This window comes from Rhinatrema bivittatum, chromosome 4, assembly GCF_901001135.1.
Source record: "Rhinatrema bivittatum chromosome 4, aRhiBiv1.1, whole genome shotgun sequence".
Taxonomy (NCBI): Eukaryota; Metazoa; Chordata; class Amphibia; order Gymnophiona; family Rhinatrematidae; genus Rhinatrema; species Rhinatrema bivittatum.
The window spans coordinates 336,875,356-336,889,798 of NC_042618.1; the positions used below are offsets into that span (position 1 = coordinate 336,875,356).

Genomic DNA, 14,443 nt, shown 5'->3' on the forward strand with positions numbered 1-14,443 from the left:
CATTGGTGGGCATGTTAGGTCTGGTCTGTAGGAGTTTGACATAGTGAACAGAGTGGTTCCATTGCCTTAAGGACTGATGAGCTAGAGCTACTGTAGAATATTTTTCCCCTTATTCATTATATCTATTACAAGGTATAACAGGAATCTGAAGTTTGAGAATGCAACTGCCATACTTGGTCAGACCACAAGGTCAATCAAGCCCAGCATCCTGTCTGACGGGGCCAAGTGAAAAGTGCTTGGAAGGGAATGGCATGCAGTTTTCAGCCTTTGTCATATCCTTCCATCTTATGTATGGAGCTAAAAGAGAAGACAGCCATTTGAAAGCCATTTTACTTAAATAAATTACAACCTAATTATCAATTGTGACCTCTTACCCTTAAAATAGAATTACATAATTTAATTTACACCAGGCTGCAAAAAGTGATAACACTAATTCAACTCTTGAAATTAAAAAAAGAAACAAAGTTAATCCCTAGAAGCATAAAGTACTTGTAGTCATGTGGTGGGAAGGGGACTAATTTTGTGCAAGGTGGTTAATGCTTCCCAAGTCAGCTATGTAGTTTTCATGTATGTATACTCCCCATCAGGCCTTATAGAGAGCCTTGTATTGACCTGAACTTCAGGTTTGTGGTCATGATTGTAGGAGATGTAGTGCATGCACCTAAATTTTGGGGGCATCAGCAAGAATGCCCCACATGCAATGCACTGATTATACTGCATAAAGGTTATACAAGATAAAAAATGCTTCAATCTCATTTCATGGGAAGACACAAGCTATTCCTTCTTTCTTCAGGAACAACTTTGGTAGCATCTGTAGAAAAGTAATCTTAAGTGTAGAAACAAAACAGCACTAAAGTATTTCTAAAAGCCAGCAAGGCAATCTGTTACCAGAGAAGAAATCATAGTAACATAGTAATGATGGCAGAAAAAAATAAATAGTCCATCCAGTCTGCCCACGAGTTTATGGTAGTAACACCATGCTTCGTGCATGTTACCCCCATATTTCTGTTAAGGGTAGTAACTGCTGCTCCATGCAGGATACCCCCAAGCTTTATGTTTAGGTGGTAATATTAACAATGAAAACCAAGCAACTGCAAAACCCATACAAAATTACTGTTAGCACCATTTTTACAGGGTTAGCAGCCTTCTTGATTCATACAATGCTGCTGCTTGAACGTGCTTTGCTTTTGGACTTTGCTATAGAAGCAGTCCTGTGCTTTATACCCTACTGTCTGTGTATCAGTACCCTGGACCATAAATCAAAGCACAGCATAAATCAAATCCCTGGACAAAAATATTTTTATGCACTAGAACTCAAGTGACTGGATTTCAAGTTTATACATTCAAGTCTCCCAAAATCAGTCTTTCCCAATAATCCACAGTCTTTTGCCCTTGGATATCTTTCTTAGCATTCAGACAGGTTAATCCATACCAGTGGACCTTGCACCTCTACTAGCAGATGGAGACTGAGAAAAACTGACGTCAGGGTATATATACTCCTGCTCAGACAGTCCACCATTATTCTCAGTCTGCAGCAGGTGGAGGAAGTGCATCTCCCTACTGGGGATTGCTCAAAAAAAAAATTTGTAGAAGGAGAAAAGGGAAGTTAATTTGTCCTGTTCTCCTGTAGTGATAACTTAATGGTTCCTTCCTCAGTTGAGGTGATATCTGTGGATCTCTCCCTCAGATAAGTGTCTTGGTCCGGTATCTGGTTTTCCAGTGTGGACTTAGCTGTAGAGAGTTAAACAGTTGAGAGGATAGCAGGTGTAGGTAACCGAGCGTGGCGAAGGCCTTTTTCTCCCCCTGCAGCCAGAGACAGACTGTACTTGACCAGGAGGGGCTGAGCGGCGGCGGATGTCGGCGGCGTCGGGTGGCGGCGGCGGATGGCAGCGGCGGTGTCGGGCGGCGGCGGCAGCGAGGGAGGAGAGAGAGAGGGAGGGACTGACAGAGAGGGAGGGACTGAGTGAGAGGGGAGGAGAGGGAGGGAGTGGGACTGAGTGAGGGGGGGAGAGGGAGGGAGAGGGGGGACTGAGTGAGAGGGAGAGAGAGGGAGGGAGTGGACTGAGGAGAGGGGAGTGGGACTGAGAGGGAGGGACTGGGAGTGGGACGGAGGGGGAGGGAGTGGGAGTGGGGACGGAGGGGGAGGGAGTGGGACTGAGGGGGAGAGAGGGAGTGAGTGAGGGGGAGGGAGTGGGACTGAGGGGGAAGGGGGAGGGAGTGGGAGGGGAGGGAGTGGGACTGAGTGTGAGTGAGGGGAGGGGAGGAGTGAGTGAGACTGAGGGGGAGGGGAGTGGACTGAGGGAGAGTGAGTGGGACTGAGTGAGAGGAGAGGGAGGGAGAGGGGGGAGAGTAGGGGGAGGGAGTGGGGACTGTGAGTGGGACTGAGGAGTGAGTGGGACTGAGTGTGAGTGAGAGGGAGGGAGAGAGGGGGGAGTGAGTGAGACTGAGTGGGAGGGAGGGACTGAGTGAGAGGAGAGGGAGGAGTGGGTGAGAGGGAGGGAGGGAGGGGGGGGTGGTGAAGAGTGAGGGGAGAGAGAATGAGGGGGAGGTGAGAGACAGAGGGATGTAGCCCGTTTTAACGGCTTGTCTTGAGATATTTGGAGGTTTCTAAACCTCTCAGGAAGATGGACTGGCTGTTGTTTATACTCCACAATAGGAGTAAACAGGATGAGCCAGCGTCGTGGGCTACGATTGCCTGCTGGATTAAGGAGGTAATCATGGCCGCTTATGTGGATGCTGAGCAGCCGTTGCCTAGTCAGGTTAGGGCTCAGGCAGTGTCATGGGCAGAGATTAGATTGTCTCCCGTCGATTTGCTGTGCTGCAACGTGGGTCCTCCTTACACACCTTTTCCAGGCATTACCGCCTGGATGTGCAGGCCCGGGAGGACGCAGCTTTCACGTGTGTGGTGTTGATCGGACAGCGGGCAGCCTCTTGCCATAATCGGGAGTAGCTTTGGTACATCCCACTGGTGTGGATCCATCCGTCTGAATGCTAAGAGAAGAGAAATTACTACTTACCTGATAATTTCCTTTTCTTTAATGAGGACAGGTTAATCCACCTTCCTGCCCTAGGCTGCCAGATAGTGATGACATTATCCTCCTGAGTGGCGGTGGTTCCATGGATTTACTGGTAGGTGTCAGATCCAGTTCCTGGGTTAGTGATATTAACTTCTTGTCTGAGCTCAGTGTTTTCCTGTTAACTGAGTACTTGAATGGTTGTCTTAATAGATATGTTCATGTATTGTTTAGTTGTCCGCAGTTGGCTTGTGTAGAGAATATTGGCAGGCTGTTGGTGCAGGGGTGTATATATGATGTCTGCTTTGCTCCATCTCTATCTGCTAGAAGAGGTGCATAACCCACTGGTGTGGATTAACCTGTCTTCATTAAAGAAAAGGGAATTATCAGGTAAGTAGTAGTTTCTCCTTATGTTAACAGACTATACTGCTGGAAAAAGCTGCATTGGCTTTTGTACTCTTTAAAAAATTGGTGATCAATGGACTGGCCCGCTGTTGATAGGGGAAGGTGCAGTCTACCATTTTGATAGGATTCAGGAACAAGAGAGGAGGACAAGAATATGATTCACTCTGAGTGAGATTTACTCCTCTGGATTTCAGCTACCCCATTTCTCTAAAAACACCAATCCCTTTTTGCTCTTAAAATTATCTAATCTTGCTTTGATTTAGGGTTTTTTAAGCCATCTGTGTCTGAAGCCATACTGAAACATGTTTTATCCTCATTAAAATGTAAATGGCTTTGCATAGTCATTGTCAGTGGCTGTTTAAGAGCTGGATTCCATGTGAAATAGAAATTCATCACCAATTAAATAACGGCAGATACCTCTGTTCTGTTACTGCTAGGCATTGCCTTGTATTGTTCGAAAATTGTTGCCTGTTCCTCTTATTATTCCTGTCAGAATGTGGTGGTGTCTGGGTTTGCTTGGGTTTTCTTTCATTTCTTCTTGTCTGCCAACCCCCCAAAAAAAACCCCTATCCAACTAATCACACATCTTAATGTTAAAAACTTGGGTTACTTGATTTCATCCATCGGTTTTAAAGGATGTTGGTTGTAAAATTATTTTTATGGGGTAATGAGCAGTGTTGCCTGGGTGCTAGTCTGACATGCCACTTAATTTTGTTATACTTTTATTATCTTGCTGGTAAGTAAACAAATGTTATTCCTAGCAAGTAAATTGAAATTAAGAACATAAGACTTGTCATACTGGTCAGACCAAAGATCCGTCAAGCCCAGTATCCTGTTTCCAACAGGGCTAATCCAGGTCACGAGTACCTGGCAGGATCCCTAGTAACTTTACTGTGTGTCCCCTGGTCTTTGTACTTTTCGAAAGAGTAAACAACTGATTGTTTATTCGTTCCATTCCACTCATTATTTTATAGACCTCGCATATCTCCTCTCAGCCGTCTCTTCTCCAAGCTGAAGAGTCCTAACCTCTTTAGCCTTTCTTCATAGGGGAATCGTTCCATCTGATTTGTTTGGCATTTTTTGCATTTCCTGTCGATAGCAGGCTGAGCTAGCCCTGCTGTATGGGAGATGTCAACGGTGACCTCTAGGTGGAGCTTCCTCAGAAAATACACAGTTTTAACTCTATGCAGCTGCGTGGTTCCCTTCTCGCGAGATTCAGGACCCTCTACCTCAGTTTTTTTTTCTGCGTGCCATTCACACACACAGTCTTTCCTCAGCAATTTTTCTTCAGTCTTTTTAGACCATTTTTTTTGTCATCTGTTGCCGTTATGGCACCGAAACCCTCTGGCTTTAAATATTGCCAGTGTGGGAAAATTGTCCCTCACAGACTGACATAATTATTGTTGTTTATGCCTTGGCCACAGTCCCTAGGCATAATCCTCTTGCCGGGACTGTGGTCGCATGTCCCCCCCCGGGCCCAAAGGCAGTGCGCTGAGAAGATTGCGCACCTCCGGACTATCTCGGGCTCCTATGCCCCAAAGCAGGATCGCTTCGCGTACTCTTCGCCCGGACTGGGCAAGGCAAAGCAAACATCCAAGCCAAAGTGGGCATCTTCGTTGGGCCCTCTTGGGAAACCCCAGGGTCAGAGTACCATTCCGATCTTCTTGAGCCCTCCCCCCCCCCCCCCCCCCCCAAAAGAACCTACTATATTGGTGTCAGGAGATGTGCCAAAAAAGGTGAAATTCAGCGGGCTTGCGTCAAAAAGGATGGCCTGGACAAATCCTCCCAGGCCAAGGAGAGAAGGTTTCCGGCGCACATCGATTCAACCCGACACTTCAATTGACGCACGCCATCGGTCGACGCTAACTCAACCATTCAACGCACCCCGAAATGTGCTGGAAATGCATGGCGCACATGACGCATTTGAAGCGCCCGAAGCATTCTGATCCATCGCACACCAGCCATAGGACACATCGCTCGTCTCACTTGGTGCATTCCAGAGACTCTCGCATTCACGAAGGGACTCGCATGCACCACCTCGCGACTCACAGATCCCTACGACAGAGCCCGGTGGCACAAGGCCCACTCCTATTCTGAGCCCCTTCGGCACTTCCCCATCTGGAAGCTCATCAGGGGGCTCTGATGCAGTTTATTCAAGGATGTCCTCAGTCTCTCGAAGGAAGTGCTGGTCACCTCAATTACAGGAGCCTCTCATACAAAGGCTCAGGCCTTCACCTATTATACAACCATCCAACCAGGGTGGACGAACGACCCAGGAGGACATATTGAGAGCAGCATTGCCTATACAGTCCAGGCCACTTAGCCTTCAGCCTTCCCAGACTGGAAGCCTCACATCTCAAGCCATGCTGCATATCTCAGAGGCTCTATCATCTTTACTGATCTGGAAACAAAGGTCTTGGGAATGGTGCCTCTGGGCTCCTCTCCAATTTCGCCTCCTGTCGCTACGCTGACTCAACTCTGGAGCCTAATTGTTCCAACATCCCCAGCCTCTCCAGAGTCAAAGAGCTCGGACTTTTCTCCACCTTCTTCCCCGGGATCCTCCAAGGTCTCCCGTCGGACCCACCAGAAGGACCCTCCAGAACCTTATTCTCTACCCGCGGACCTTTCTTAAGCAAAATTCATCAAAAAAGTGGGAACCCTCCTGAAGGTAGAGATGGGGAAAATCCCGGACCCTAGATTGGACATGCTAGGGATCTTAAAAATTTTTGACATCCCTCCTGAACTGACAGCACTTCCACCACACTCTGTTCTAGACACAGTCCTGCATAAGACCTGGGAGTCTCCTTTCTCTAGCCTGCCTGCTTCCCACAAAACCGATTTGAATTTTCAGATGCGGAACTCAACAGTTTATTCCACGGTTCAATCACCACACACTTCTATAGTAGTTGTCAGCTATGCAAAAGCTGAAAAAATCCCGCCTGCACTCTAATGTACCCCCAGGTAAAGACAACAAATACCTTGACGACTTTGGGTGAAAGACCTACCACTCCGCGATGTTTTCCAGCATCATCAGTTCTATATCAAACAATACCTCTACAAATGCCTGCAAGCCTTGAAACCCACTTGCATCTCCACTTCATCTCAAGGTTCCTTGCCCCAGCCATTCCTTGATATGGAGGTGGGTCTCTGCCATCACCTCAGGACCATTTACGAGGCTTTCAAGACATCAGCTTGCACTTCAGCCGCAGCCATTGGAGCTAGTCATATGGCATGGTTAAGAGCCAGTTCTATACATGATGTACACGAAAACTTGCCAACTTACCGTTCCAAGGTGACAACTTGTTTGGTTACAAATTCAGAGAAATGGTTTCTCAACTTAGAGCAAAATGTAGCTGTCCTCTCCTTGACTTCACCCAGGGATCAGCAGTCAACAGCTAGGAGGTTCTACCCTCATACCGTAGACCGCTGTTTCATAGGAGACAATTCCGACAATACATGCCATACCATCCCCAGCCATATATACAAAGAGTCCAAGCTTATCCATAGCCCTCTCATTCATGCCTTCATCAACAACGGCAGCCCAGACAGACCTCGACTGCCCCACAAAAACCAACTCAAAATCTTTTAACTTTGCCGAGCCATTCCCACCAAATTACATAGGGCCGACTGTCCCACTTCTATGCCACCTGGGAACAGATGACAACCAATCGCTGGGTTCTAGACATAATTTGGGAAGGCTACAGTTTAAACTTCACAACCTCTCCCCAACTTCCACATCTAACCCCTCTTTGGAAGAAGTTTACGAAACATCACTCTCTTGGAGACAGAAATATTATCTCTCCTGCATCACCGATTGATCCAAGTAATATGTCATGAAGAGGGTCACTGGTTTTACTCCCAATACTTCCTCATCCCCCAAAAATCAGAACTCCGAACTATTCTAGACCTGCAAGCCCTCAACCAATACCTTCAGAGAGAAGTTCAAAATGACCTTGCTGAGGTCCATCCATCCCCTACTACAACCCAATGACTGGATATGCTCGATCAACCTGAAGGACACTTACTCTCATATACCAATGCACCTTTCATTTTGGCATTACCTATGTTTCCAAACACTGGAGACACACTACCAATACAAGGTGCTCCCTTTTGGTCTCTCTTCAGCCCCGAGGGTTTTCACCAAATGTTTAGCAGTGGAAGTGGCTCATCTTCGATGACAGGGTATCCAACTCTTCTACCTGGACGACTGGCTTCTCGTAGCCTCAGATATGGACACTCTGATTGCGCACACTCTTCAAACCATCAACTGCCTGCGCAACCTGGGGTTTCTCATCAATTACAAAAACAATCCCACCTCCAACCCACCCAATTGCTCCAATTCATTGGGGCACAGATCAATACAGTATAGGGACACGCCTATCTTCCACAAGACAGAGCCTGCACCATCCTCTCGGCCCAAAAATTGCTCTCCTGTCGTCAGCCCCCTGCTTGACAAATCTTCACCCTCCTGGGCCATATGGCGGCTGCCATTCACGTAGTGCCCCACAGGAAGACTGCACATGCACCACTTGCAGGTGAGGCCTCAAGCACCAGTGGTCTCAATTTCTGCAGTCGTTGACGACAAAGGTGTCTATAACAGTGGCTATGACCAAGGATATCCGTTGGTGGCTGTCCCCATCGAACCTCACCAGAGGGACACTTTCGTTCCCTTCCACATCAACTGGTGCTCACCACAGATGCTTCCAGGAAGGACTGGGGAGCCCACCTTGGCAATCTCAAGACTCCAAGGCCTATGGTCCCCGGAGGAGTCCCACTGTCAAATAAACTTGCTGGAACTCCGGGCAGTCGAACACCCTCTGACCTCCCCCCAAATCGAAGGAAAACATCTTAATGGTTTATACCAACAACCAAGTCGCCATGTTCTACATAAACAAAGGAGGAGGGTCCAGTTCCTGGATTCTCTGCCAAGAAGCAATACGGATTCTCAGATGGGCAGAAGCATCCACTGTCTCCCTCCAAGCCACCTACTTACCGGGTTTGGACAATGTCACGGTGGATCGTCTAAGCAGAGTATTCCATTCAAACAAATGGTCCCTGAACCGGACTGTAGACCTCTATATCTTTCACCAGTGGGGCTTCCCGATCATGGACCTATTTGCGATGGAAAACAACTGCCAAGTCCTGACCTTCTGCTTCATCTACCCCAGCACACACAGGTACGCACAGGATGCACTCATCATTCCCTGAATGAACTGCTTATTCTATGCTTATCCGCTGATTCCCCTTGTCTCGCGGACTGTTCAGAAGAGTATCTAAGATGTAGCGGACTTGATACTCATCGCTCCAGCATGGCTGAATCAACCCTGGTACGCTTATCTAATATGGCTTTCCGTTGCCTCGCCCATTCCCCTGGGGGGACAGCCAAGCCCTGCTCACTCAGGAGCATGGAACATTATTCCTTCCAATGCACTTCTCCCTGCACCTCACAGCGTGGAGATTGAGAGGATGGTATTGACCCACCTTAATCTCCCTTCCAATGTTGAAGATATACTCATTTTCTTCCAGGAAGCCTTCCACCAGAAACAATTACAGGGGGGAAATCGCTTCACTACTCTAAATGGTACTCGTTAAAGGACATTGACACGTTCTCCTATGGTTCCCTTGGAATATCTTCACACTCTCTACCAATCTGGATTGGCCACGGCATCGGTCAGAGTACACATCAGTTCTATTGCTGCTTTTCATCACCCTCAGAATGGGCTATCTATCTCCAACCATCCACTAGTCTCCCGTTTCATGCGGAGAATGCTTCGACTGCATCTACCGATCACCAAGCTACCCATACCGTGGGACCTTTAATGTCATCTTACAACGGCTCATGGAACCCCCCTTTGAGCCTTTGAACACCTGCTACGTAAAATTCCTCACTTGGAAGGTGATTTTTCTGGTAGCAGTCACTTCCGCCAGACGAGTCAGCAACTGCAAGCACTGGTTCACTATTCACCATACTTGGAATTCTTCCATGACAGTTACCCTACGCCCCCACCCTATCCTTCCTCCCCAAGGTAGTGTCAGCTTTTCACCTTAAACAATAACCTTGCTATGTTTCACCCAAAGCCCCACCACAATGAAAGGGAGCAGCTTCTTCATACATTGGACTGTAAAAGAGCCCTAGCATACTACAAGCAGAGAACGCAAGCTCCTTCCAGACCATCCCAGCTTTCTCTCCTTTAATCCCAATGCTCCTGCCAACCAGTCTCCAAGAGGACCATAGCAAGCTGGCTGGTGCAGTGTATTCACTTTTGTCACACAGAGTTTGTCACCAATAACAAGTAAAACACATATGCACCAGATCAGAGCAATAGCAACCTCCATAGCCCACCTAAAAAATGTCCATTACTGGTACATTTGCAAAGCAGCTACTTGGTCCTCTCTTCATACTTCCCACTACTGCCTTGACCAACACACATCCTCAGACTCAGCAGTGGGTTCTGCAGTCTTGTCTAACCTCCTTCGAGACTGTCTACCTTAAGATCTGGGTTGTGTTCTCTGGACTGCCAAGAAAAGACAGCTACATCCCACAATCCAGGGGCTTGGGGCGCCCATACAGCATGGCTAGTTCAGCCTGCTTTTGACGGGAAAGAATGTTTGCTTACTGTAAACTGTATTTCTGTATATAGCAGGATGAACTAGCCATGTGACCTGCACTCCTCTCTAGATAGTCTTCTGATGCTCCGCTATGCAATAACAGCTTGGATATAAACAGACTGAGGAGGAGGTCCTGAATCGCACGGGAAGGGAACTGCGCAGCCACACAGTTAAAACTGTATTTTCTGAGGAAGCTCTGCTTAGAGGTCGCTGTGGACGTCTCCCATACAGCATGGCTAGTTCATCCTGCTGTCTACGGAAACACAGTTTATGGTAAGCAAACTTGCTCATATTTGCTGAAAGGTACAATAGTAAGGATTGCTTGGAGGTGGTTTTTCCTATGAATAGCTTTAGGGGCCTTTGGTCTTGTGGAATTTATCCTCAGATATCTCACATTACATCTACTTTATGATTTGCCACCTCTTGCCCAAATATAAATGTTACCCTGTAATTTGCATTTACCTCATACGCAGTAAAATGGTTCTAACCCTGAAACCAACTACCCCTTGTAACAACTAAGAGGCCTAGTCAGAACAACTGGTTGCCTGAATTGTAAACCCTGCTACCTTAGCCTCAAAGTGCCTACCAGTTGGGTTTTGGGGCAAGTTTAATTAGTATTGGCAGTAGAACTCAGAAGGCAAGACCAAAATGCTGCAGAGATGCCCAGAATGCTGTTCTGTGACATAATTTGAGTGGTTTTTTTCCTCCTCTACATTTTAGTGTAGGCATAGTCAAAGGTTACTGGTTCCGCTTTTATGAATCGGCATGAAAGAATCACCCAGTGGATTTTAATTTAAATTGCTCATCTTTCCAAGTCTAATCTCAAACAGGAAGTGTTACAAATTAAAGTACCATAACTATTTCCCTTCCCTAGAGGGTTTACAAATTAAGGGGTCGATGTAATAAGCTGGGCAGAACCTGCTGCGGGTAATTGCACATGGTTTTCCATGATAATCTTGTGCGCATATAATACATTTAGTGAGGAAAGAACACGTACACACACCCACGCAAAAACCTGCGGCACGTTTTGCATGTGTGTGCAAATGGCATGTAAAGGAAGCAATTATCTATTCATGGGCCAGGAAGGGAGCTGGGCTAGCAGGGAGATCATCTAGTGTGGGGTTTTTAAAGCAGGTTTTTTAGCGCCTGGGTCAGGGCAAGAGTTAAGTGACATCTATCTAGAGGCCCTTTTACTCCATTGCTGGCATTAGTTTGCATTAGCTTTGAGCTACTTCAAACTCCCTTCATTTCCTGAATAGTTTTCTGAAGCCAGGTTGTGTCTGTGCAGCCTTTTCCTCACTGGGTGCCCAGGACTTGCTGATCGTGAACGCTCCTACCGCTTTGGTGGCTTTCGGTCCCGGTCCTGGCAATGCTGCAGCTCCGGACTGTGAGCGCTTTGTAGCCCTCAGAGATCGCCAGTGAATCCGTCCCGGCTCCTGCTGTCAGGTGCCTGGCAAGGAAAAAGCCGCACAGGCACAACCACACTGCCAGCAATGGAGTAAAAAGACCAGTAGGAACTGGAAATTAATTTTTTAAATAAAAGGGCCAATAGCTAAACATTTATTTTTGAATAGTAGTAACTTGAAATTATTAGAAATGAGTCTGCAACATTTTTCCATTTGCGCCTATTTTAGTGCCCATTTTCCCACAGCTTTCTGCATTGGGGATTTTGTGGTTGACGTGTATCTGGTCTTGTACATATATCATTTGCAGGCCGTCCCCTTGTTACATCCTGTGGAGGTGCCTACTTTTGCTGCGCATGCTTAAAAAAAATTTAAAAAAATCACAGAGTAATAGTGATGATTTTCAGCAGCCCTTATATCTGTACTGAGGTAAGAGGATGAAGTGACTTGCCCAAGGGCACATAGCATCAGTGGGAGAAGCAGGCTTCCCTGATTCTTTGTGCACTGCTGTAACCATTAAACTACAAACTGCGTGATGTTATATTTGGCCTCTTCTATGTCATGCCAAAGGTGTTTCTAGTGCTTTAAACACTAGGCTAGTACTTCTATGTGTGACCTTCTAAGCAATGTCAGTTCTTTGCTTCCTGTGTGGTTAGAATGCCCTTTCTTTATGGTTGTCTGACTGTCAGAAAACAGATGGCATACTTTTTATAAATATGGTTTTGAGTTATGTAAATTTCTATCATGTGCAAAAACATTACAGTTCATAGGCCTACTTTCTGGTGCCAGTAGCTATCATTCAATAGACACAATTTTGCAAATCAAATTACTTTTTGTATAAAGATAGTTCCAGTTTGTAGTGGTACTATGCTTTTATGTCCAGCAAGCTATTTAATTAATTTGAAATAAATCTGTATATATGCCTCTGAAAATGTGTAATTATGGCTTTATTGTTCCTAGAACTCACCTATATACCATGATCACTTTGATAAAATTTCAATAGATATGCCTAATCTTGTTGCAGTAAATTGGTGGTAGTAGCATACCATCCATAAAGACCAGACAGCAAGCTAGGTGGTAGTATGTTTGAGCAACACCCATACTAATATAGGTAGCCATTTAGATTATTATCTGGCATTTTGCTTGCTCATCTCTACAAGACAATGGCATACGATGGAGGAAAACACCACAGACTGTCTTGGATTCTTTCCAACAATTTTGGGGTATGGCTAGTAGCTTGAATTTATCCTTATCATATGGACAGGAATAACTCGGTAGACTGGATAGGCTGGTTGGTCTTTACTGCCATCATGTACTAAGTTTAAATCTACTTGCTATAATCAACCATGTATCAATCTGTACCAACAAAATAGTATTGTTATAGCCATGTTGCTGTTCGCATACAGTAAATGATGGTTAAAGACCATATAAGCAGAAGATTTTATGGGTCCCTGTTATCTGTAATTCTAGATTTTTACCATTGAGAAATATGGGATGACTACTACAAGCATACATTCAAGTGGAGGCATAAAAAAAGATGAGATTCAAGAATAGCCAATTATGCCTTGTAGCCATGTAGTAAGTAGTTGGGTCCTTGTTACCATTTCACAGTCTGAAAAAAATATATATTATTTTTTAGATCCACTAATGATTCTGGCTAGTCTGCTGTGCAGTTGGCCCTGGATTGGTCCACATTCTAGGGCCTCACCATCAATTGTCATGATCCCTTTGTTTGTGAAAGGCTCAAGGCGAAAGGCCTTGACAGGCATGTAAACCAAATGAGGGCAGCTGTGTTCTAAGTGATTCCCTTTTTCCATAGCCAAGAAGAACTTGAGAAGTGCAGTCCTAGAGATTCCAGACCTCACATAGAAAAGGTGAATAAGGCTGTCATCTGGTCTGGAGACCATAGGAGCTGTGAAATAGCTTGTCCCTAAATGTGACTGGTAGATGGCAAGAATCAACACAAATTCTTCTTCCTTTACAACTGTCCAGTGGTTTGGAACTGGCTGATCCAAAGGAATGAGATTGGAAATCTCATCTACTGAAGATTCACTTGTAATCTGGTGTACTACATTAGCATTAAGTGACTGGTGTGTGTCATTACAAAAGTTGGGTTGAAGCTTTTGGCAGTTTTGATGAGAAGTGGCAGTGGATGACGAAGACGGGTTAGGAAAGATCTCTGTATTTTGATTAGAGGCCTCTTCTGCTCGCAAGTAGGCAAGACGGCCTTTGTATGTCCGTAAGGAGCTCAGACGAACCAGTGTACCCACAGTGAAGCGGGTATGGCCCATCATGCGATATTTTTCACTCTCTATGTCCACATCTGAAACAAATCCCCAAGCAAAACTGAGAAAGGAGAATATGCATTTGCCAGAGCCTGTTGTGAAGGAGACAAGGTCCATAGGGGCCACCAAGCCCTTACAGAGAAAGAAGGTACAGTTGGTTAACAGCTCTTGATTGCTGACTTGATCGTTACTGAAAGACACAAGAGAAAAAGGTAAGGAAAGGTGGTAATAGAAGGCCATAGTCCATCTTCCTCATATTCTAGAGGTGGCCTTAGCTAGTTAGGGGTCTATCCAGGCAAGCTTCTTCCTGCCTTTGTTACATTCTACATATCTTGAAGAGAAACTTTAGAATGGTTTTATAATAGGCAAAATCATCAGACTAATAGCAGAAAGATGTAGCAGTCTCTTGTACTGTTGTGTTACTATATTGTAACGCAGGTTGAGTGTGGCTCTAGGAAGGCAAGAAATAAATGGTTCAAATACTTTAAGAACGAACTTGTTTTAATATCAGTTCCTCTCCAACACTGACTGTTGCAAAGGATATTATAATAGGGTTGTTAATGTTGAATACCTGATTAACCAAATCAGAGTACAAGCAGCTCTACTACCTAGCAGGACAATTATCTATTTGATGGGTAGCAGATTTCTTATAGCATAATTTTATAAAAGACAGATCAAACTAAAGTTCACTTAAAGTAGTTCATAGAAATACCGTAAAAAGTTTAAA

General features: G+C 45.6%; 1 protein-coding gene across 1 annotated transcript in view; it reads right to left on the reverse strand.

The window, feature by feature from the left end:
- Nucleotides 1–12,360: 12,360 nt before the first annotated feature.
- SPHK1 (sphingosine kinase 1) overlaps nt 12,361–14,443 on the reverse strand; it is an 81,498-nt gene continuing 79,415 nt past the window's right edge. The window contains exon 5 of the mRNA XM_029600427.1: nt 12,361–13,906. Coding sequence (XP_029456287.1) covers nt 13,060–13,906 — 847 coding nt within the window. The 3' untranslated portion in view covers nt 12,361–13,059. The remainder of the gene's footprint in view (nt 13,907–14,443) is intronic.